The 20,665-nt window shown below is 29.6% G+C and overlaps 1 protein-coding gene across 1 annotated transcript; it reads left to right on the forward strand.

Annotated features, from left to right (window-relative positions):
• The first annotated feature begins 4,009 nt into the window (after positions 1 to 4,009).
• Positions 4,010 to 19,513, forward strand: LOC130824754 (uncharacterized). Its single transcript, XM_057689771.1, has 7 exons — positions 4,010 to 4,096; positions 4,684 to 5,004; positions 5,182 to 5,491; positions 5,605 to 6,998; positions 12,341 to 12,406; positions 19,205 to 19,297; positions 19,418 to 19,513. The coding sequence occupies exons 1-7, from the start codon at positions 4,010 to 4,012 to the stop codon at positions 19,511 to 19,513; spliced, it is 2,367 nt and encodes a 788-aa protein (XP_057545754.1).
• The last annotated feature ends 1,152 nt before the right edge of the window (positions 19,514 to 20,665 follow it).

Below are 20,665 nucleotides of genomic sequence, written 5' to 3' on the forward strand. Positions count from 1 at the left end.
AAAAACCCAAAAAAAAACTCCATTAGAAAACCTTATAATATCCACACACAAAAATCTAGAAGTGAAATAAAGAAGTGAAGAGAAAACATATATGGCAGTGTGCACATCAAAAAGGCTTCCCATGCCAAGACCAAAAGGCTCTCCAAAGCATTTGCCTTTAGGCACTATAAAGCACTCTCAAGCATTCACCTTTTGAGTGGCCTTGCGTAGTTCTATCAAGGCGCCCATTCCATTGCCTGCTCAAGGCGCTAGCCTACGGTGGTCCTAAGCGCCTCTTTGAAAATACAGTACTCCCCAACGAATTTCATCCTAGGCCCACTGCTCACCAAACTTAGTCACAATTATATTTTTCACAATTATATTTTTAAGAATTACCAAAAAAAAAAAAAAAAAAAAAAAAAAGCAAACTCCATTGACAAGAAAAGAGGAGAAATAGCGAGCAGACATACATCGAAATAATAACCAAAGAAAGTTAACTAAGTGGCTAGCTAGGATTGTATATTTGTCTGAAATCAGTTGAAAATATTAGTTTAGCAATGGTAGTGTTTACACTAAAATAAAAATTAAGACAAGTCACATATTTAAAAAATTAAACTCTCAAAAATCCATGAACATCCTTTACTATCCACAAGGTACAAATTTTGTACTCAAATTATGCTTTTGCCCAAAAACGTACCCATTAATTGTTAAAAAGATTCTTCAATTTTTCATATAAAAAATTTTTAAAAAAAATTTAAAAAAAATCACAGGATAAAAGGAGAATATACGAGGGATCATAAATTTCAACACTTTCTAAGGAAATAGGATTAAGATCATAGTGGATCTTTAACAGTACCCTAATTTTAGAATTCAAACCTCATTTTCTCTACTACACCATTAAATCATTTTTGATTCCTCGCGTTAACTTTACTGCATTTCTTCTTCTTTATTTATTGAACTTTGATCCCTTGTTTTCCCACCTGATGTAATAACATCCCCTCCTTTCAGCGCATCCCTTCAATCCAAATTTTACAACAAGAAACTACTAAATGGACAAGGTATTGAACTAATAGAGTTTTGCTTCAAACGACTCCAAAATCTTTCGCGGGCTTCGGAGACTGGGGTCTGAGAGCATAGTCGTTAGTCAAGGTCGGCTTAATGCATTCTCTTATTTTACATTTTCCTCAATGGCCTATAACCCAATTACAGATAATATATTCAATATTCATATTCAATATATAATATTCAATATATATACTCCGTCCTATTCTTCCTATTTGTCCTATTTATTTTTTTATTACTATTCACTAATTATTCTTATTTTGTATTTTATTCTTAATCTATAAGTTAAAATATGGTTATGTGGGATTTTATTTTATTCATCTTAATGCAAAGATTATTATTATTATTAAATTTTTATAATTTTTAACCATGCACAAGATATTAAATGTCAAAATATTATCTCGGCATGTATGCAAAAGGTAAATGGGACAAGTAGGATGAATAGGAGGGAGTAATAAATATAGGTCGGTCAAGAGAGTGGTGTTGATAACAGGATAGCGAGAATCAAATCTAGCATTATATACGAGGAAATGGTATATGTTTAACCGTGACAATATTTGATTCTCACTTTGGTGGGGTTTTATGTGGTAGGTTATGAGTACAGTTATGGATTGTTTGGTAAGCGATTGATAGCTGATTACACTGGCTGATTTGACCAATAGATTTTGAATTTACTGTTATGAGCAATTTGTTTAAAATAGCTTATTCTTAACCAATTAATTTATCAAATATTAACATTTGATGGTTTGACCACTTATTCCTTTATTTACATCAAAATAAGATAAAATTATCAAATAAGTTATTTTGCCAAATAACTCCAAGAATTTAACTTATTAACAAATTATAAGTTATAAAACAAAGGAAAAATTATGATAAAAAATACAATATTTCAATTTTTTTTTCATAATAATACCAACTTTTATTTTAATTAAACATATAATCCCAACTTAGGGTCTTAGGGATGTGTTTTCTTCAAGTATCTCAAATTACATCAAAACCTATTTATTTGGGCAAAAAAAAGATAAAAAAAATTAAAAAAACTAATCCCAATTCCCAACCACCAACCCCTTGCCATATTCGCCAATAGCCCTCTCTTTCTAGTAACCTAACAGTGCAATCAATCTTAGCACCACACTACCAGTTGCCCTGACCGCACGCTACATCCATCGTCTAATAGCACCACCACATTATTTTAAAAATTATTTTCGAATTAAGTACTTCAAATTTAGGTTTTTGTGAATTACAGTCTTATTCTTTTTTTATGCATTACAATCATTAAAATATTGATTTTTATGGGTGTTCAGACCAAATTACATGTAACCAACCAATTTAGTGGTCAGAATTTTAGATTAAGTGGTCAAAATCATGTAATTTGACCTAAACGGTGTTGATATTAATACTATCTTCTTTATTTTTCTTCTTCATTTGTTATTGCTTTTTTTCCGTTTAAATGGCATTGGGGTATTTGGCAAATCAACTTATTGAGCAATTTTAGCTTATTTTGATATAAATAGAGGGTTGGGTGGTCAAACCAGCTAATACTAGTGTTGGGTGAATAAGCTGGTTGAAACAACTTATTAATATGAATAAACCGTTTTTTAAATAAACTGCTTATAGCAGCGGGTTCAAAATCAGTTGGTCAAACCAATTAATAAAATTAGCTGGTCAAATCAGTCATTATAATCAACTATTAGCCATTTGCCAAACACTCTCATTGTTTTTTCATATTTCTTGAGTAACCCAATATTTTCTTATTCAATTTTATTTCTATTGTAGAATATAATCCACTTGCCACAATGCTATAATGTTGAGGATTTACATTTTGTTTTAATTTTTCTTGAGGATCCCAATTTTTTCTAATTCAATTTCGTTTGAAATTTGAATGTGGCAACGCAAGTGCATGATAACGACTATAATAATAATTGACTAATTTTTAAAAGTAAAAATTATCCAAAATAATTCAATTTTTTTATAATTTTCCTTCAATAATTCTAACTATTAATTAACTATGAATAATTTCAACTTTATGAGGTATTTGACTAGAGTAAACCATGATAACTGAATGATCTACTATAGTAGGTAATTTACCAAAAAATATAAATTGAAAATCAACAGAAAATTAGAGAAAATTTTTAAAAGTTACTTAACAAATTCTAAAAAAAATTTAAACATTTTTTCGATATTTTATTTTAATTTATCTTTTTTTAAAAAATATAACTTGCTATAACAGGTCATCCGGTTAACTGAGTTTGCTCTAGGAAAATGCCCTTTTAAGTTGGGATCATTCATGGTTAATCAATAGGTAAGATTATTATAGAAAAATTATATAAAGGTTGGATTACTCTAAGTAATTTTTCCTTTTTAAAAAGTAGAAGAAATGAGATTGTTTCTAACTTTCTATATTTTAAAAATTTTGTTAATATGGAGCTACACTAATCTCTAACCTATTGATATGAAAGCGTCTTATTCATATCTTAGATTACGGAGTCTTTCCCCTTATTTGTTGAGGTCCTTGTTCCTTGCTTTTTTATATCACTCTTTGACTCTTTTTACTTGGTTGTTACTTTTTTTTATTTAGTTTTGTATGCTTAGTTTTATATGCTTAGTTTTATGTATATTTATTTGTTTATTATTGTTATAGGTCAAACTTATGGTGCAAGCGAGTAAAGACTAAAAAAAAACCTCTTCAGAAGATCAATTTTAAGTCGGAGGACTCTTTAACCGCTTCATTCTTATGGGTATGGGTTGCTGTTTTCATTTCCTCCTCAGACCCTGCTCATAGGTTCCTATGAGTATGAGCAGGATACAGGGTATGATCAGGGGCGGACCCAGAGGGGTGCAAGGGGGGGCAGTGGACCCCCCAATCTAAAAAAATTAAATCCGGTTTTTAAAAAAAAAAAAAAATTTAAAAAAATTGAAAAGAAGCGTTTGGAGGCGGAAGAAAGAGAAACCCAGAAACAAACCCTAAATGTCCTGCCTTCCTCTTCGTCTTCGCTTGGTCTTCGCTTCGTCTTCGACTCTTCGTCTTCGTCTGACTGTCAATCTTCGTCTGACGGTAGATTGACAGTCTGAGCTTCGTCAATGGTGACTTGGTGAGCTTCTTGACCTTCGACACAAACAAACCCTAAATTTCCTGCCTTCCTCTTCCTCAATCTTCGTCTTCGCTTCGTCTTCGTCTTCGTCTGAGTGTTCGACTGTCAATCTTTCCTCAATCCTCTTCCTGCTCTTCTCCTTGCTGACGAGTGACGACGCCGGTCGCCGGCTCTAACCCTCTGTTTAAGTACAGTCCCGAGTTACCATTGAAGGTACGCAGTTTCTCTTAACTTAATTTTATTAATTTTGTTAATTATCTTATTCTTTTGTTGATTTTTCAACAAAATTATGACGTTTTTTGCAATGGGTAGTTTTTAATTCTGAATTCTAAAGATGAAAAATTTGTAATTCACACTATCATATTCATGTTTATGTTTTCCCAATTTATTTTTATTTTTTATCAGTAACTGAAGCTGAATTTTCAGTTTGCGTACTTTGAACTGATTTTTGATGTGGGTTTATAAACTGATTTTTGCATTGGAATTATGAGATTATTGCATTTGGTAAGTGAGATTATTGAATTATGAGTCATATTTTTAATTTAATTAGGAAATGTCAAGTAATTCAAGTTCACCTTGTTCGAAAAAGTCAAAAGCAAAGGGAAGACAACCCGATCTTCGTGAATTATTGTTTAAAAGAATGAAATCCCAACAAACATCTAACGAAGGCAATGAATCTTCTCCTTTAAGTTCCCCTCTAAGTCCTCCTTTAAGTTTCCCTCCAAGTGAAGATGTTAATATGGAAGTAGGTGGTTCAAGTAGTTGTGATGAACCATTGGATGATGAATGGGTGTATGATGTTGAACTTCTTCCTCATGACCCGGGATTGAGGAAAAACATAATGGATTATCCCCCTAATGAAAGAAATCCGGTTAGGAGAGCATATATTCTCAAAAAACCTTGCCAACCAAAAACACATGATTTCCCTCAAAGAGATATCTCCGGTAGGTTACGCCGTTTTAGTTTGAATTGGTTCAAAAAATGGGATTGGCTTGAATATAGTGTTGAAATGGATGCCGCATTTTGTTTTGTTTGTTATTTGTTCAAGAGGGATGTTGAAATTAACAAGGGGGGTGATGCATTTGTTGTCGGAGGGTTTAGAGCGTGGAGTAAACCTGATAGGCTTGAGAAGCATGTTGGAGGAATTAAAAGTGCTCATAATATTGCTTATGAGAAATATGTGAATCTAAGAGATGCAAAGAAGACATCAATTGAATTTGTATTTGATAATGCGAGTGAGGTTCAAATGAATGAATATCATATTCGTTTAAATGCATCCTTAACTTGTTTGAGATTTCTTTTGGGCCAAGGTTTGGCATTCCGGGGACATGATGAAAGTGAGGAGTCATATAGTAGAGGTAACTTTCTTGAGCTTTTGAAGTGGTTGGGGGGGAAGGTTGAGGAAATAGGAAAATATACTTTCCAAAATGCACCCAAAAATTGTCAATTAACATCTCCCAAATTCAAAAAGACATTATCACTTGTTGTGCAAAAGAGACTACTAAGCGCATAATAGAAGAGGTTGGTGATGGTTACTTTTCTATTTTGGCCGATGAATCAAGTGATGTGTCTCAAAAAGAACAACTAGCTCTTGTTTTGCGGTTTGTTAATAGAGAAAATGGATCGGTAGTGGAACACTTTTTAGGCATTCTACATGTGGGTGATACTACCGCTTTGTCTCTTAAAAATGCCATTATGTCCTTGCTTATGGAACATTCATTGAGTCCTTCCATGATAAGAGGTCAAGGGTATGATGGGGCAAGTAACATGAGGGGTGAAATCAATGGCCTCAAGACTTTGATTATGAATGATAGTCCAAGAGCCTATTACATTCATTGTTTTGCTCATCAACTTCAACTAACTCTAGTTGCGGTTGCTAAAAAGAATGTTAATTGTACTTGGCTTTTTGACGTACTTGCAAACTTGTTAAATGTGGTGGGAGCTTCTTGTAAGAGAAGAGACCTTATTCGAAAAAACCAAGCTCAAGTAGTGGCTCAAGCTTTGGAAGTGGGGGAAATTGAAAGTGGATCGGGTTTGAATCAAGAACGTGGTTTGAGTAGGCCGGGAGATACACGTTGGGGATCTCATTACAAGTGTCTAATAAGTATCATCAACTTGTTTCCTTCAATTGTTAAAGTGCTTGAGGAGATTGGAGAAAATGGCTCTCCGGATGATAAGCTCAAAGCTCAAGTTGTTTTAGGATCTTTGGAGTCCTTTGATTTTATTTTTATGGCTCATTTCATGTTGACTATTTTTGGCTACATTAATGATTTATGTGTTGCTTTACAAAGAAAGGAACAAGATATTGTGAATGCCATTAGCCTTGTTAAAAGTACAACGAATGTGTTGCAAAAGATGAGGGATCAAGGATGGGATAGTCTCTTAGACAAAGTCATTTTATTTTGTACTAAACATGAGATTGATGTTCCATCTATGGATGCTCAATATGTACCTCAAGGAAGATCAAGACGTTTTGCTAAACAAGCAACAAATCTACATCATTTTCGGGTTGCAATCTTTTTGGAAGTAATTGATTTGCATCTTCAAGAGATTGATAACCGTTTTAATGAGAAGAACATGGAGTTACTTACATGCATGGCTTCCCTGAGTCCTAGAGGTAACTTTTCATCTTTTGATAAAGAGAGGATACTTAAACTTGCTTCTTTATATCCCGAAGAGTTTTCATGTTTTGATTTAACGGCTCTTGATCTTCAACTTGATGTCTTCTTGGATTCTATGCAAAATGATGAAAGATTTCATGATTTGCAAGATATCAATTCTCTTTCCATGATGCTTGTTAAAACAAGGAGACATGAGACTTTTCCTCTTATACATTTGCTAATCAAGTTGATGTTGATTCTTCCTGTTGCTACGGCAAGTGTAGAAAGAGTGTTTTCCGCAATGACGTTTGTCAAAAATAAGTTGAGAAATAGCATGGGTGATCAACTAGTGAATGATTGTTTGGTTACTTACATTGAGAAGGAAGTGTTTCTACAAGTTTCTGATGAAAAGATTATTGATCGCTTTAAAAATATGAAAACTCGAAGGATTAATTTGTAATTTTCATTTGAACGCTTGTATTTTTTTTTTTTAATATTTTTCTTTAAAAAAAAAATTATTCGGACGACGATCAAATTATTCGAACGACGTGACGTTCGGATTTTGCCCCCCCAAATTGAAATTCCTGGGTCCGCCACTAGGTATGATGATGATAAAAAAAAAATTATCTAAGCAACTCTAAAATTGTGTAAGATAGAGCCGGGTCATGGGCTTTTAGCGGGCTTCCAATGCATTAAACATCTCCAGTCATAGCTATTTTAGTCTAGGAATTAAGCTCTTGAAACTTTCAAATAATCACTATCATATTTGCAATTTGTAAGCACTGTTAAATTGATTAGATTTGTATTAATGTTGAAAGATTATACTCTTTTTGTCCTGTAAATTGAGAAAAGTTAAAAAGAAATAAGTTAGATTTATTATTAGTGAGTTGGATTTCACCATTTAATTAATATTATAATATATCCACCGGTAGATGTTGCAATATATGTTCGTTCACATGTGGTAAATTATTAAAAGAAAAATTTAATTGTAGGTAAACTTGAGAAAAATAAGAGCTAAGTGAAATTTGAGCCCAAAATCTTAATAAAAAAATACTTTCTCATATTTTCCATAAGTGTCTCATTTATTTTGTACACTCTATCTAATGCATCTATTTGATCTGCCTTTAATTGTGCATAATTAAAAATAATGAAAAGTTAATATAATAATCCTTGTATTGAGACGAATCAAACGAGATCTCACTTAACTATATAATAATTTATAGATTAATAATAAAATAAAAATTAAAAATAAGAAATTAATAGTAACTAAAAAATAAATGAGACACTTATTATAAATAGTAGGAAATAATACTTACTCAGACTAAAATAAAATCTGATTTGAGTAGGTGGAAAATTATAAAAAATAGTGAAATGGTATTGAAAATAGAAGTGAAGACAAATTAAAAAAAGAATGTGTATACGTTACCCAAGGGAATTTTTTGCACTTCAATTTCAAAGCGCATCCTTCAACGTATTTCTGGTGGAGTTAGGTCATTCACATGCCTATGCAGTATGCAATCTCTCATTCAGCGTTTATCTTAGTTCTCACTTTTTTCCTTTAGAAACGGACACTAAAAATTTGAGTATAAAATCAAAATTTTTTAATTATGAGAACTTTTAAAATATGAAAGATTAGAGTGAAGATAAAGAGTTTAAGTTTTGGTGTTGCATTTAAAAATAGAAATAAGGCGAAATTATTGGGATAAAGTAAGTGAAACCGAATAGTATATCTTTGAATTAGATTGAAAAATTGGATATTGTTTCAATCTTAGTTCGATTTTTGTTTTTACCAACCTCTAGCCTTCTCTTTCCTCAGGTTATCCGATATCAAAAATAAAAAGAAGCTATTTGAAAAAGTTTGTGGACTTCTATTATAAAATAAAACATTACTTTAAAAATGATTTTTATTTTTTTGAGTAGTTCTGATTCATAATAAATGATTTTTATTTATAAGATAATTTTTTTTATAACACCACCATTAATTCTCCATATTAACTAATTAAGTGTCATAGTCAGATAATTTAAAATGACATATTTACAATTAAAATAATGTTTGACTTCTCGTTGTCGAAGAAAACAAATGTTCAATTATTATTTTTATTTAAATAATACTCTATCTTAGAATTTTCAATGATTTAATTTTTAAAGTTTATTTAGAATTGAAAAATACTTAAAAACCCGTGCCGTATATAAAATAATAAAGGCTTTAATTGTTAGTTTAACTTTTTTTTTAAAGTGTTCATAAGGAAGTTATTAAAAGTTAACGGAACAAAAATTCAGATTCAGATTTCATTTATCTCTTATCTCAAGTGGTTTAATTATCGTCTAATATAATAAGAACTTATGCCACATTTACACCTTAAATTTTTTTAATCAAAATTTTATTTTATGAAAATGACATAATAGATCTTATATTTTAAACTCATAGTTTGCTAAATATTCTAATGTAGTGTGTTATGGGCTAAATTAGCTCGTGTACTAGTCAAAATTAGTCAAACAAAAAACATAATAAAAGCCTATAATTCAACAAAAAAAAAAAACATTAGAATTCACCAAATCTAATTCATTGATTGGCACAAATCCACCAATCTCTACATCTCACCATAACTCTCTAGCCTAGCTAACCTAGTCTTGCTACATTAGCGCATCTAAAAATTGTATTTTATTTTCCTATGTTGTTTTAAATTTTATAGATCCTACTTAAGTGTTGGAGGAATTGGGATAATTTTAATTTTTTGTGACTGCAGGACACAAGGTATATTAATTATTGTCCGGCTCTTTGCATATAATTCTCTAATAATTTTAGTAGCTCTTTTTTACGAATTTAACTCAAGCTTCTATTTAAAAATAGAACTATTTTTAAAAAAAAATGTGTTTGGATTTGTGTAGGAAGCTAATAGATTATCTCAAAAAAATTAGCAAAATAGAGAAGGATGAAAATTAGTAATTGAAACATTTTCCCTACAAGTTATAGTGGGAATGCTATTGAAAATCAAAAAATAAGATTGAGTTGAAAAAAGAGGAACCAAGCGCAAATCATGCTTGTTTGTGTAATGTTGACTTAGATAAAGATAATGTGATTAAGATTTGACATAAGTGAATGTCATTTTTATTCATTTCCTCCATACATGATGGATGCACAAATGGAGTCATCCATACAAATATTCCTATCACCTACGCCTACTAAGTATGTTTCAGGATTAAATCCCTATTCATTTTCCGTACGTTTTTAAGACAAATGTAGGTATTTTTTTTTTTTTTGAAAAAGAAAAGAGATTAAATGCTAATATAAAATGTGTAGAATATTAAAAGAAAGTTTAAACATATAAACAACATTAAAAAAGGATGATGGGAACAACATTAAATTCTAATTCATATTTTTATCAAATTTCCTCGTTTTTATTGGAAACAACTTTTTTTTAATAAAGTAGATAAATAATTCATGCATACAATCCTAACCTTTTTTTTTTTCTAAATTCCCCCAACCCATTTAATTAGATGATATTTTCTAGACATATTTAAAGGGGAAAGCTAACTTTTAATTCTTTGTTGCGATTTTGTATCTGCATAATTGTATCATAATTAATTTTATGTATCACATGTTATATGATGTATATACCAATTATTTTGTCTGTAATTTTTATGTTTGAAGTTTCCAAATCAACTTTAGATAAATTTGGTTAAATTTATTTCCACTATAAAAAACTATTTTTGAAAATAAATTTTAGTGAGGATTAGAGAATGTATTGTTTTATTTCTTAATTCTACTTGGACCTACTATTCTTTTGGTTCACAATAAGCTTTAAAGACTTCAAACCAAAATTAAAATAACTTGGTCATATAAACACCATTTTGGGAAATATTTTTAAGTTGGCACCATAGTAGAATTTTTTTTTCTTTTTCAACTCCATTTAGGCAAATCATTCAATAATATTATCTCAATTTTATTTATGAAAATGATTTTATTACTTTTACCCTACATATTCCCTCTTGTTTCCAAAATATCCTACAACTTTTTAACCCATTTTAAGTAAACCAGACGTACTAATGAATAAGGGTAAAGGAGTAAATAGAAGTAATAAACAACTTTTATTTTTTACTCTTTATATTCTCTTCTATTTTAAAATACCCTACAACTTTTAAATTTAGTTTTTCAATATTTTACTCTTCGTACATATTAAAAATAAATGAGATAAATAATTGGATAGGCGGATGGAAAACTAATGACTAAGGTAAGGTTGTATAGTGGAAGTAAATAGGTAATTAGGATCCTCTCTATTACTTAAAATATAATAGAGAGTTCATCACTCAATCTAATAGTTGAAATTGCTTAATGAAGAAAAATAGAAAAAATTTTAATATTTTTATTTTTATTGTAAAATAAGTATTAAAATCTTAAGATATAACATGGAAAAATAATAAATAAGATCCTCATACGTAAATAGAAGTTGGAGTAAGAGACAATATTAGCTTTATAAAAAGGGAGTAGGTTAATTGTCAAACACTTTGACCTTTTTTCTCGATGATAACCAACTTTTGCTTCTTTCGTCAAATCAATGGAGACATTGCTTACCTCATCTACAATTCATTTCAGGAGTGTGGAGTCAGGAGTCACTTCCCACTTTCGGCTAGGGTCTAGGGCCTAGGGCCCAAGTGCCAACTACTTGTGTCATTCATCGTTGATATACTGTTTGCGTTGATTTTTTGACATGATAACAGAATTAAACTTATTCACGAAAAGAGCATGTCTTGCTTACTTTGGAGTGGGGGAGCATGTTAAACTATACTCTTTTCTAAATGTTCAAACTTTAAATTATTTCAGTTGACTTTTCATCATTTATAAGTAATCAAATAAGACCACATATGAAAGACGAAGAGTATAACATTTAATTTTTGATTAGGTAAGATGGGATAAGTAAGTGTAAAGTTGTAAAAATGTTAAGTTTAATAAGGATAAATTGGTAAAGTTAATATAATTAAAATAAAAATAAAACGTTTAATTTGACTTAATAAAAAAATAAAATACTTAAGTAATTAGGAGGAAATATAATATTGAGACTTTAATCCTAAACTTAAACCTTGTGTTGAGTGTAATATTCATCCTCTCACAACTCATAAGCAATGGGCCGGGTGATACTTATAGTGACCAAAAGTTAGGGCTGGCAAAAGCTGACCCGACCTGCTAACCTGATCTGAAACCGACCTGAGATTAGCGGGTTTGGGTTTAGATTTTTGACCTAATTAATTAAATGGGTCAACACGACCTGATCTGTTTATTAAATGGGTTAGGTTCAGGTTGAATATTTAAACCCGAAAAAAACCTGTTTAACCCATTTATTAAATGGGTCAATCAGGTTAGGTCGACCCATATTAACCCATTTAATAACCCATTGAAAATTTCAGATTTTCTTAAATAAAGACTAAAGAGTAACTCATTGATTGAAATTGAAAATCAAAGCGGCAAAGAGACCAAAGACCAAAGATTAAATAAAGCGAAAAAAAACCCTAATTGCTAAACATTTCCCATTTTCCCGATTTCCGCCTCCATTCGTCACTTCCTCTTCTCCTTCCTCTTCTCCTTCCTTTTCTCTCTTTTGTGCGATTCAGACCTTCTCCTTCCTCTTCTCTCCGGCAGCTTCTTCTGTTCTCCTTCATCTTCTCTGCGGCACCAAGGTAAGTATTATTAACACATAAAAGTCCGATTTTTCTGTTTTTTTTATCGATTTTATTGTTTTTAGATTTGGATTGTGTTCGATTTTTTTGTGTTTGATTTTGATGTTCATTGCTGGAACTGATTTTCTCTCTTTAATTCTTGGTTCGTGTTCGTGTTCGTGTTCGTGTTTGCTGGAACTAATGTTCATTGTTTTTTTTTTCATTTTTCTGTTTCATTTTTATCGATTTTTTTGATTTTTTTGATTTTTCTGTTTGTGTAAACAGTTTACTCCATTTTTTTTTTATGTTCATTGTTATTTAGGGTTCGATTTTTTGGTTTTGTGTTTGATTTTTTTGTGTTTGTGTTACTGCTATTTTTTGTGTTTGATTTTGTGTTATTTAGGGTTCATTGTTCTTAATCCTCATTAAATCTCAATTCTTTCTTCCTATTATTCTATACTTATTTTCTTTATTTACTCCATTTTTTGGTTTCCTGACCAATTTTTGCAAGATTCATATGTTTTGGCTTCATCGGTTTGATTTCTCATTTCAGGTAATTTTTTTTATTTTTTTTATTTTTATTTTACAACTTATTTTACAACATATATTGTATACTGTATAATCTTTTGAATGAAAGCTTTTGATAATCTTTTGTATAATCTTTTGAAGTTAAGTAATGTAAAGTGATAACAATATCTTATTTATGCATACTGTATTGTGTTAATACTGTATTGAATGAAAGCTTTATTTCTTATTTAAGAAGATTTCGCAAAATTTGTATACCATTGAATCTAAACTATTTGGGTCAAATGGGTCAAATGACCTGAAATATATGGGTTTAATGACCTGAAAAAAAAAGCAGGTTAAATGGGTCATTAGCAGGTTGACCCGACCTGCTACAAATCAGGTCGGGGTTTCAATTTTTGACCCATTTAATTAAATGGGTCAGGTTCAGGTCAAGGGTCTATTGACCCATTTATATATGACCCGAACCTGAAAATGACCCAACCCGACCTGTTTGACACCCCTACCAAAAGTACTTGTGTAACTAAATAAGTGACACATTATTGTAGAATAGCTACTTAAATAAGTGGCACCTAATTTAATGAGTAGGGTGCCCATATATGACTACTTGACAACAAATAATAATGTGTCACATGGAATCCATTTAAATTAGTATTAATAATTATTGAAAATTACATTATTGTAAGTTAGTGACACATATTTTATAAAAAACGTTAGTTTAAAATGACTTGACAAAGAAGAGAATGAGATAGATACTATATATCATGAACAAATGGATGTTGCACTTGCACCCCATATATTGCTAGTGCTTTTACTACTACTCTATATCTTATGCTTCACAATGAGTTTTTTCGTAGATAACTGATAGTCAATTAGAATGATTGATTTGACCAAGTAATTTCATTAATTGATATGACCAACTGATTCTAAACACGCATTTATAAGCAACTTGTTTAAAATAGAAGATTAATAATAACAAGCACTTCAACCAACTAATAAATCAATCATTAACACTAAACGATTTGACAATTCACTTATGTATTTGAATCATAATAAGCTAATAAAATTGCGTAATAAGTTATTCTAGCAAACACTCTGATGATGTGATTAAATGAGAAAGTGTCTTGCTTGTTGGAGTATATTGTCTCTATATACTTTCTTTGTTCTGAAATACTTACTTGCGATTGTAACACGTTGTATGGAAAAATGTCACAATTAGTAGCAAATATAATAAAATGAATAGAGTATTAAGCTTCATTTGATTCTAAGTGCTCCAATGAGCATTAATCCCCTGCTCCATATATAGAAATTAAAAAATTCATATTTATTCATTCTAATTTCTAACATTGGAAAATATCATCATCATCTAATCCAGTGTATTTCGTCTATAAAATGAGCAGGGTTTTGGGAGGGAAGGAAGACAGCAATTCATACCCTTAAAGGAGAGCGCGACCAATGAGTCCCTCAACTCGAGAAAAATCATAAGTAGTTTCTACAACGAATAAGACTAAGTAAAGTTGATGCAAACTCCACAAGCCTGTATCTTATCACAGAAATGTGATCGTTAAAAATTAAATAAAGATATATAAAATACGACCACATAAGTTAAGATTAAACAACTGGATATTTTTTGAAAACCCATAGGAATTAGTGAGTGAATTATAGAGATTCTTATTGCGTAATAATTTATGGCACTAATTCAAGTAAAAATAGTTAGCTTAAGAGAAAAGTAGCATTATAATATTAAAGAAGTCACAAACTCAAGCCCTTTTCTTCATTTTTATTTCAAATTTACATGGTAAATTTCCACATCTCTTAATTTTTCGCTTAATTTTCGTCAATTCCTTATTTGAAATTGAAACTATAATCTCATCCGCATATATAAACTCCAATTTGATATCCTCTAGTATACAATTTTACTACTTCCTTCATTTGATATTACATTTACTACACTCAAAATCATAATATTACAACTCCTTTATATTCTCTTATCTATAATCTATCTATAATAATAATACAAATAATAACTATTATTAAAACAAAACACTGTTGATGTCATCAATTTTTAAAATTGCTTATGTGTCACTTTCTCAATAAAAATTTTCCCTCTAAAACCCAATGATGATGTCATTGTTATTATGACTAATATTTTATATCTTTGACTTTTCTACTTTCTAATTATGATTATATATTATCCATATTAATTGTTTTTTACTTTTTAGATCACATCATTAAATGTATTATAAAAACATATATTTTATTTTATTCTTTTCAATTTTTATGAGTATAGAATATTTTTGAGTTTGTTAACATAAAGCCGAATTTTTTTTTTGTTTATACAAATATGTTAGGAAATTTAGTAAAGCCGTACTATGGGCATTATTTAGTATATTTATCCATATTCCATGAAAAGGTGGACAATAAGCTCATGAAATATTGCAAAAGGTCCGAAGGGGAATTTTTTTTTTCTATATATAATAGAGATAGTCCTTCAAAATTTTACCGTATAAATATAGACCTTTATAATAAAGATAATTCTATAAGAACTTATTTGATGTATAGACTTTTATTCAATTAAATTTGCTACTAAAAGTGATATTTCTTTTCATAATTAGTTACTTACAATATCAAACTCAAGATAACAGAATATTAAGTTTCATGGATTGGAAAAAATGTTAGAAGCCGAGTCATAGGTCTCATAAATCGGGATCATAGGCAATAGGACCAAGAAGTTAAGCATCTAACAAAAGTGAGCAAAAAAACTAACAAGATTGTGCTTCAAATGGGTGCTATTGAGATTAGGGGCGAATCCACAATACTATTATAAAGCGAGTTGTATATCAAATCAACTTGACTATTACTCTCTTTGTTTCATAATGTTCTTTCATTTAGAATATTTTATTTTGGACAGAGAAATTTAATTAAAATTTGTAAGACATATAACTTTCACTTATCAGTCTTAATTTGCATTTTATTCTTAATTTATAAGTTAAAACATAATCAAGTAGGAGCTTGTTTGCTATCGTCTTAATACAAAAATTATTAATATTTATTTTTCATAATTTTTAATTAAACATAATTAAATTATTAAGAGTTAAAATGTTGTCTCGATGAAAAAACTATATGGAATTATTGGATTAAATATAAAGAGTATTAAAATTAAACCTTGAAGTGTACAACAAGGATAATTTGATTATAGTATAGATGAATCATGAATATGATTATTTTGTTTCATACTTGTATTGCTAGAAGTAGGAGTAATAATTAATACTTTGATAAAAAAAAAAAAACAGAGAAATCTTTAAGAAATGGTACGATTGATATAGCTTGACATTTAGGACCTTTGTTATGAGACATTGACTAAATGTACTACAGATTGTTTTCTGAAGAGCCATAAAACTATTCATACCAGAAACAAAAGGGTATATTTAGTTTTGGGATGGTAAAATGCGCCGTTAGATGCGAATCATGCCATATGTTCTTCACTTATTTATATTCATTTCAAATTTTTATACCTTTCACCCATTATATGTAATATTTTCATATTCATGTCTGTCCATCCGGGTATCCACTCAAACTTGTTTATACGTACTATGGCCAACTGGATATACCAACTTTACATCCGTCTCACTTTCACATATTTTACCGTACATCTTTCACATATTTAAGTTTTGTTTGAACTATACAATGTAATAAAATAAAATTAATATCCTTAATTTTTTATCAATAATTTTGGATCAAAATATACAAATCGATAAAAATTAGTACACTTTAGATATACAGCAGACAGCTATAGGGTGGGGTGGGGCAATATTGGGTGGGACGGATGGATATGGGGCAGGTAAGAACTCAAACTCACTAAGATGATGGATATGACTTTTCATACCTATATACACCTACTACCCAGCAAATTCATACCTATACCCACTCCAACGGAAGGCAGATGTGGCATCAAACCCGCATAATTTTACCCATCTGTGATCTCTAATTTATTCCTTTTTCTTAATAAATTAGCACCATTTGGTTTCGGAACAAAAATTAAGTAATTACGTATAGAAAATTAATACATTGAAATTTTTAAAATTAAAAATATAGAGAGTAAAATCAATAGTATCATATCAAAAAAATTGAAAAAATTAATTAAATCATGATTTTCCTTATATTGAGCGTATCTCGTTTATACATTAGTACGATCAAATGAAGAAAATGTATAGTAAATAATGGAGGTGTATTCTTGGAATTGAAATAATTAACATGTGAGTTTGAAGAGAAAAAGGGGCCCTGTGTATTCAGAAGATGGGTTGAAATTCAAAAATAGATTTAGAAATTGACAAAGCAAAGCAAAGGACAAACACAACAAATTGGGTTTTGGTTTATTCACGGGTTTAGGCTTTTAAGAACGACAATAATGATTTTTGTTTGTGATTTGTGAAATGTAGGCCCCTCTAACCATTCTCTTTTGATTTTGACTCCTCTATTTCTTTAATTCCTTTTTCTTTTTATGCCGTTTAATCATTAGTCCAACCACTCTTTCTAAAGGGGTTAAAAATAATTTTGATTTAATATTTACTCAATCTTGTATAGTTCAATTTAATTTTATTCCGAGTTTTAAAATAAATTTATAATGATGAAAAAATCAATGTGCACTAATTACCCATTTTATATCCGAGGATCAAAGGCTTGATTTCAAGAACACGTCTCACACAATGTCCCAAAAAACAAAATTGAATATGTGCAACTAAGAACAACAATTAAGAACAAAAAAAAAAACACAATCAAAGCACACACCAAGATTTAAGTGGTTCACCTATAATTGGGCTACGTCCACTGTCCTAGTCTAGATGTTTTTATTGCTTATTTCAAAGTTCTCCAATGGAGATGTACAATTGATAATGATTACAATTAAGGAAGAAAAGAATAGATAGTAAAGAGAGAAATTATATAGAGAGAGAATGAGGTTAAAAAAGCAATCATCCTAATCTATGTGTTTAACCCTATTTATGAACATAGGGACTAAACACTTAGATATAATCCTAAGGCTAACCAAGAAACGTAAAGAAAGAAGTCCAAATTTGTTCCAGTAGTAAACGCCGAGTCGGCTTTTCCTTGGCCAGGGGAACGCCAACTCGACTTTTACTTCTGTCTCCAATATGAGACTTTGTTCCTTTTAAGCCAAAAGCCTTATTTCAACATTTACCCTTTAACACCTCTTTAACCACAATTACTCCAACAATGATTAAGGACTCTAGGTCACCCTAATCACCACACAATGTAAACGTAAAGGCTTCAATTTGACCGGACTTGAAACATGTAATTCATAATCGATCTGATAACCCCAATGAACAATTCAACTCTTTGTTTCTTGATTTCTTCAAGGGAAATTAGAAAGTTTTGTTTTTTCCCATTCACTTTTTGCTTAGAACTCAATGCAAACTTTAAAGGCAAAGAATTTTAATCTTAAGTTTTTTTGAAATTCTAAAAAGTTAATATTTAAAAATATATATTGAGACGAATCTATGTATCAAAATCACACATAAATATAATTTTCATATAAATCGATGAAAAATCATACTCAAAGTTTGACACTAAAATTCGAAAATTTTATTTGAGAAAAACATGTGAAAACAGAGGAAATATTACATACTACTTTAAAAGAATTTTTTAATAGTAGTTTAGAAAACCCTACATATTAGAAGTGAGAAATAATCATTTTTAAGATGGTGATAAACAAACCTCAATTACATAGATGAAAAAAGCTCTCAATTACTAGCCTAAATCTGAATTTACGCTTTAACTACAATTTAATAATAGTGCTCATATTTGTAATTTGTAATATTGGCATGTGATTTACGTCTAAGTTTGCCTAGATTATGACGTGTGTGGATGTGTCATTTAATTTGATAAAACCTATTGTATAGTACTTATTCCATTTTATTATAATTATTATATTTCGCTTTATTACGTAATAAATGTGTTATTTTGATCAATTATATCTTTAGTTACACATAACTAAAAATCTATAAAATACAATATTGTAAAAATATGCGATTAGACGATTTAAATAAGATTGCACCTGACTATATTTTTTCCTACACATTGACCACAATATATAAAATAAGGAACAATACCAAAAATACTTGGCAATTATTTTGAAATGAAGGAAATATATATGATAAAAACGACTATTGACAATGAAAATCCATTTAATATATATATACAGACGGGTGTTTAACGCACACTACTGGTGTTTTGAATTGGTTGGGGTTATATTTACACATTTTCAATCTTGTGAAGCATGTGAACCTTTCAATTTTAGTATGCTTAACTCAATACTTCGATGTGTTTTGTGAGGTGGATGTCAACAAGAGTTTATTTAAGTATTTGCTGGTTAATGTTTCAAGCTTTTATTTTTTTAAAAAAAATGGTTTAAAATAATTTCACATATTGTCCATCTGTTGTGAATAATCTCTATTGTTAATTATTTGCTGATAACACCCCTTTTTACAGTTTATCGGCTATTATAAGTACTTACCACCAAAAAGGAGTAGGGTAAGACCAACGAAAAAGCACATAAGGAAAGCAAAAGTGAATGTAACGACTTGAAGGTACCTATAATAGCCAATTAAAATGTACAAATGATTTCTGTTAACAAAGTTTCGATTATTTAGAAATAATTAATAGTAGGGTATTCAAAGCAGATACGCAATATGTGAGATTATTTTGGACACTTTTTTATATATATAGAATAGATGGGATAATAAATATAGTTAAGATCTTATTTAAATTGTCTAATCGTATACTTTTATGATATTTTTTTTTATTCAATACAATTTATATATAATTAAAATAACAGCATTAAATTAAAAAGTCAAACATAAGAATTATAATGATTTGGAGAAATTAGTTTTTGTTTCATTAATGCCAAAATGTCCAACCATTCGTCATCTATATATGATTGGACTGATCTTAGGAATGTATGACTTCTTAGCCGCCTAAATACTTGTTAATTAATGGCAAGTGTATTTGACAAATGCAGATATTTAATTGAATAATTAATTTTATAAATTATTACAGTTTGTAGCCATTGGAATATTGTTCAAATGTTTTTATCATCGGATCTTAATGTAAACTTTAAAATTAAATAATTTTAATTGTGAGTTATTTAAAATTCTTAACAATTGATATTTAGAAAAGTATATATTGAGATGAAACGAATTAATAAGATCCCACATGATTATAAGTTTTCTTGTAGATTGATGCAAATTTGTAGTCAAAGTTTAACACTAAATTCGTAAATTTTATTTGAGAAGAACATATAAAAACGAAATGAGTGTTAACAAAAAATTTAGAAAACATTTTGAGATGCGACTTTTTAGTTTAAAACATTACACACTATTAAATGATATTTAAATTGCTATTTTGCTGAACGATAATATTTTGAATAATTTGCAAATTACAGTCTTAAAGTTTAGAACTTTTGCGAATTACAATTTTAATATTTATTTTTTGCGAATTATATCCATTAAAGTACTAAAGTCTACAGTGTTTAGGCCAATTCACATAATTCCGACCATTTTAGTAGTCGCAATTTTAGGTTAAGCGGTCAGAATTATGTGATTCGACCCGAACATTGTAGACTTTGACACTTTAAATTTGTGAATGTAATTCGCAAAAGTCCTAAACTCTAAGGTTGTAATTTGCAAATTATTCTCATATTTTATATAAAATAAAACAATGTTTTATTCTAATTAAACC

This window comes from Amaranthus tricolor, chromosome 10 (assembly GCF_026212465.1).
Source record: "Amaranthus tricolor cultivar Red isolate AtriRed21 chromosome 10, ASM2621246v1, whole genome shotgun sequence".
Lineage (NCBI taxonomy): Eukaryota > Viridiplantae > Streptophyta > Magnoliopsida > Caryophyllales > Amaranthaceae > Amaranthus > Amaranthus tricolor.

Excerpts from the sequence above, each read along its gene's own strand:
- LOC130824754 (XM_057689771.1), top strand. The coding sequence starts at position 4,010 with ATGTCCTGCCTTCCTCTTCGTCTTCGCTTGGTCTTCGCTTCGTCTTCG. Across the intron at positions 4,097-4,683 it reads CTGTCAATCTTCGTCTGACG|GAAATGTCAAGTAATTCAAG; the intron begins GTAGATTGACAG and ends TAATTTAATTAG. Across the intron at positions 6,999-12,340 it reads AGTTGATGTTGATTCTTCCT|ACCTTCTCCTTCCTCTTCTC; the intron begins GTTGCTACGGCA and ends TGTGCGATTCAG.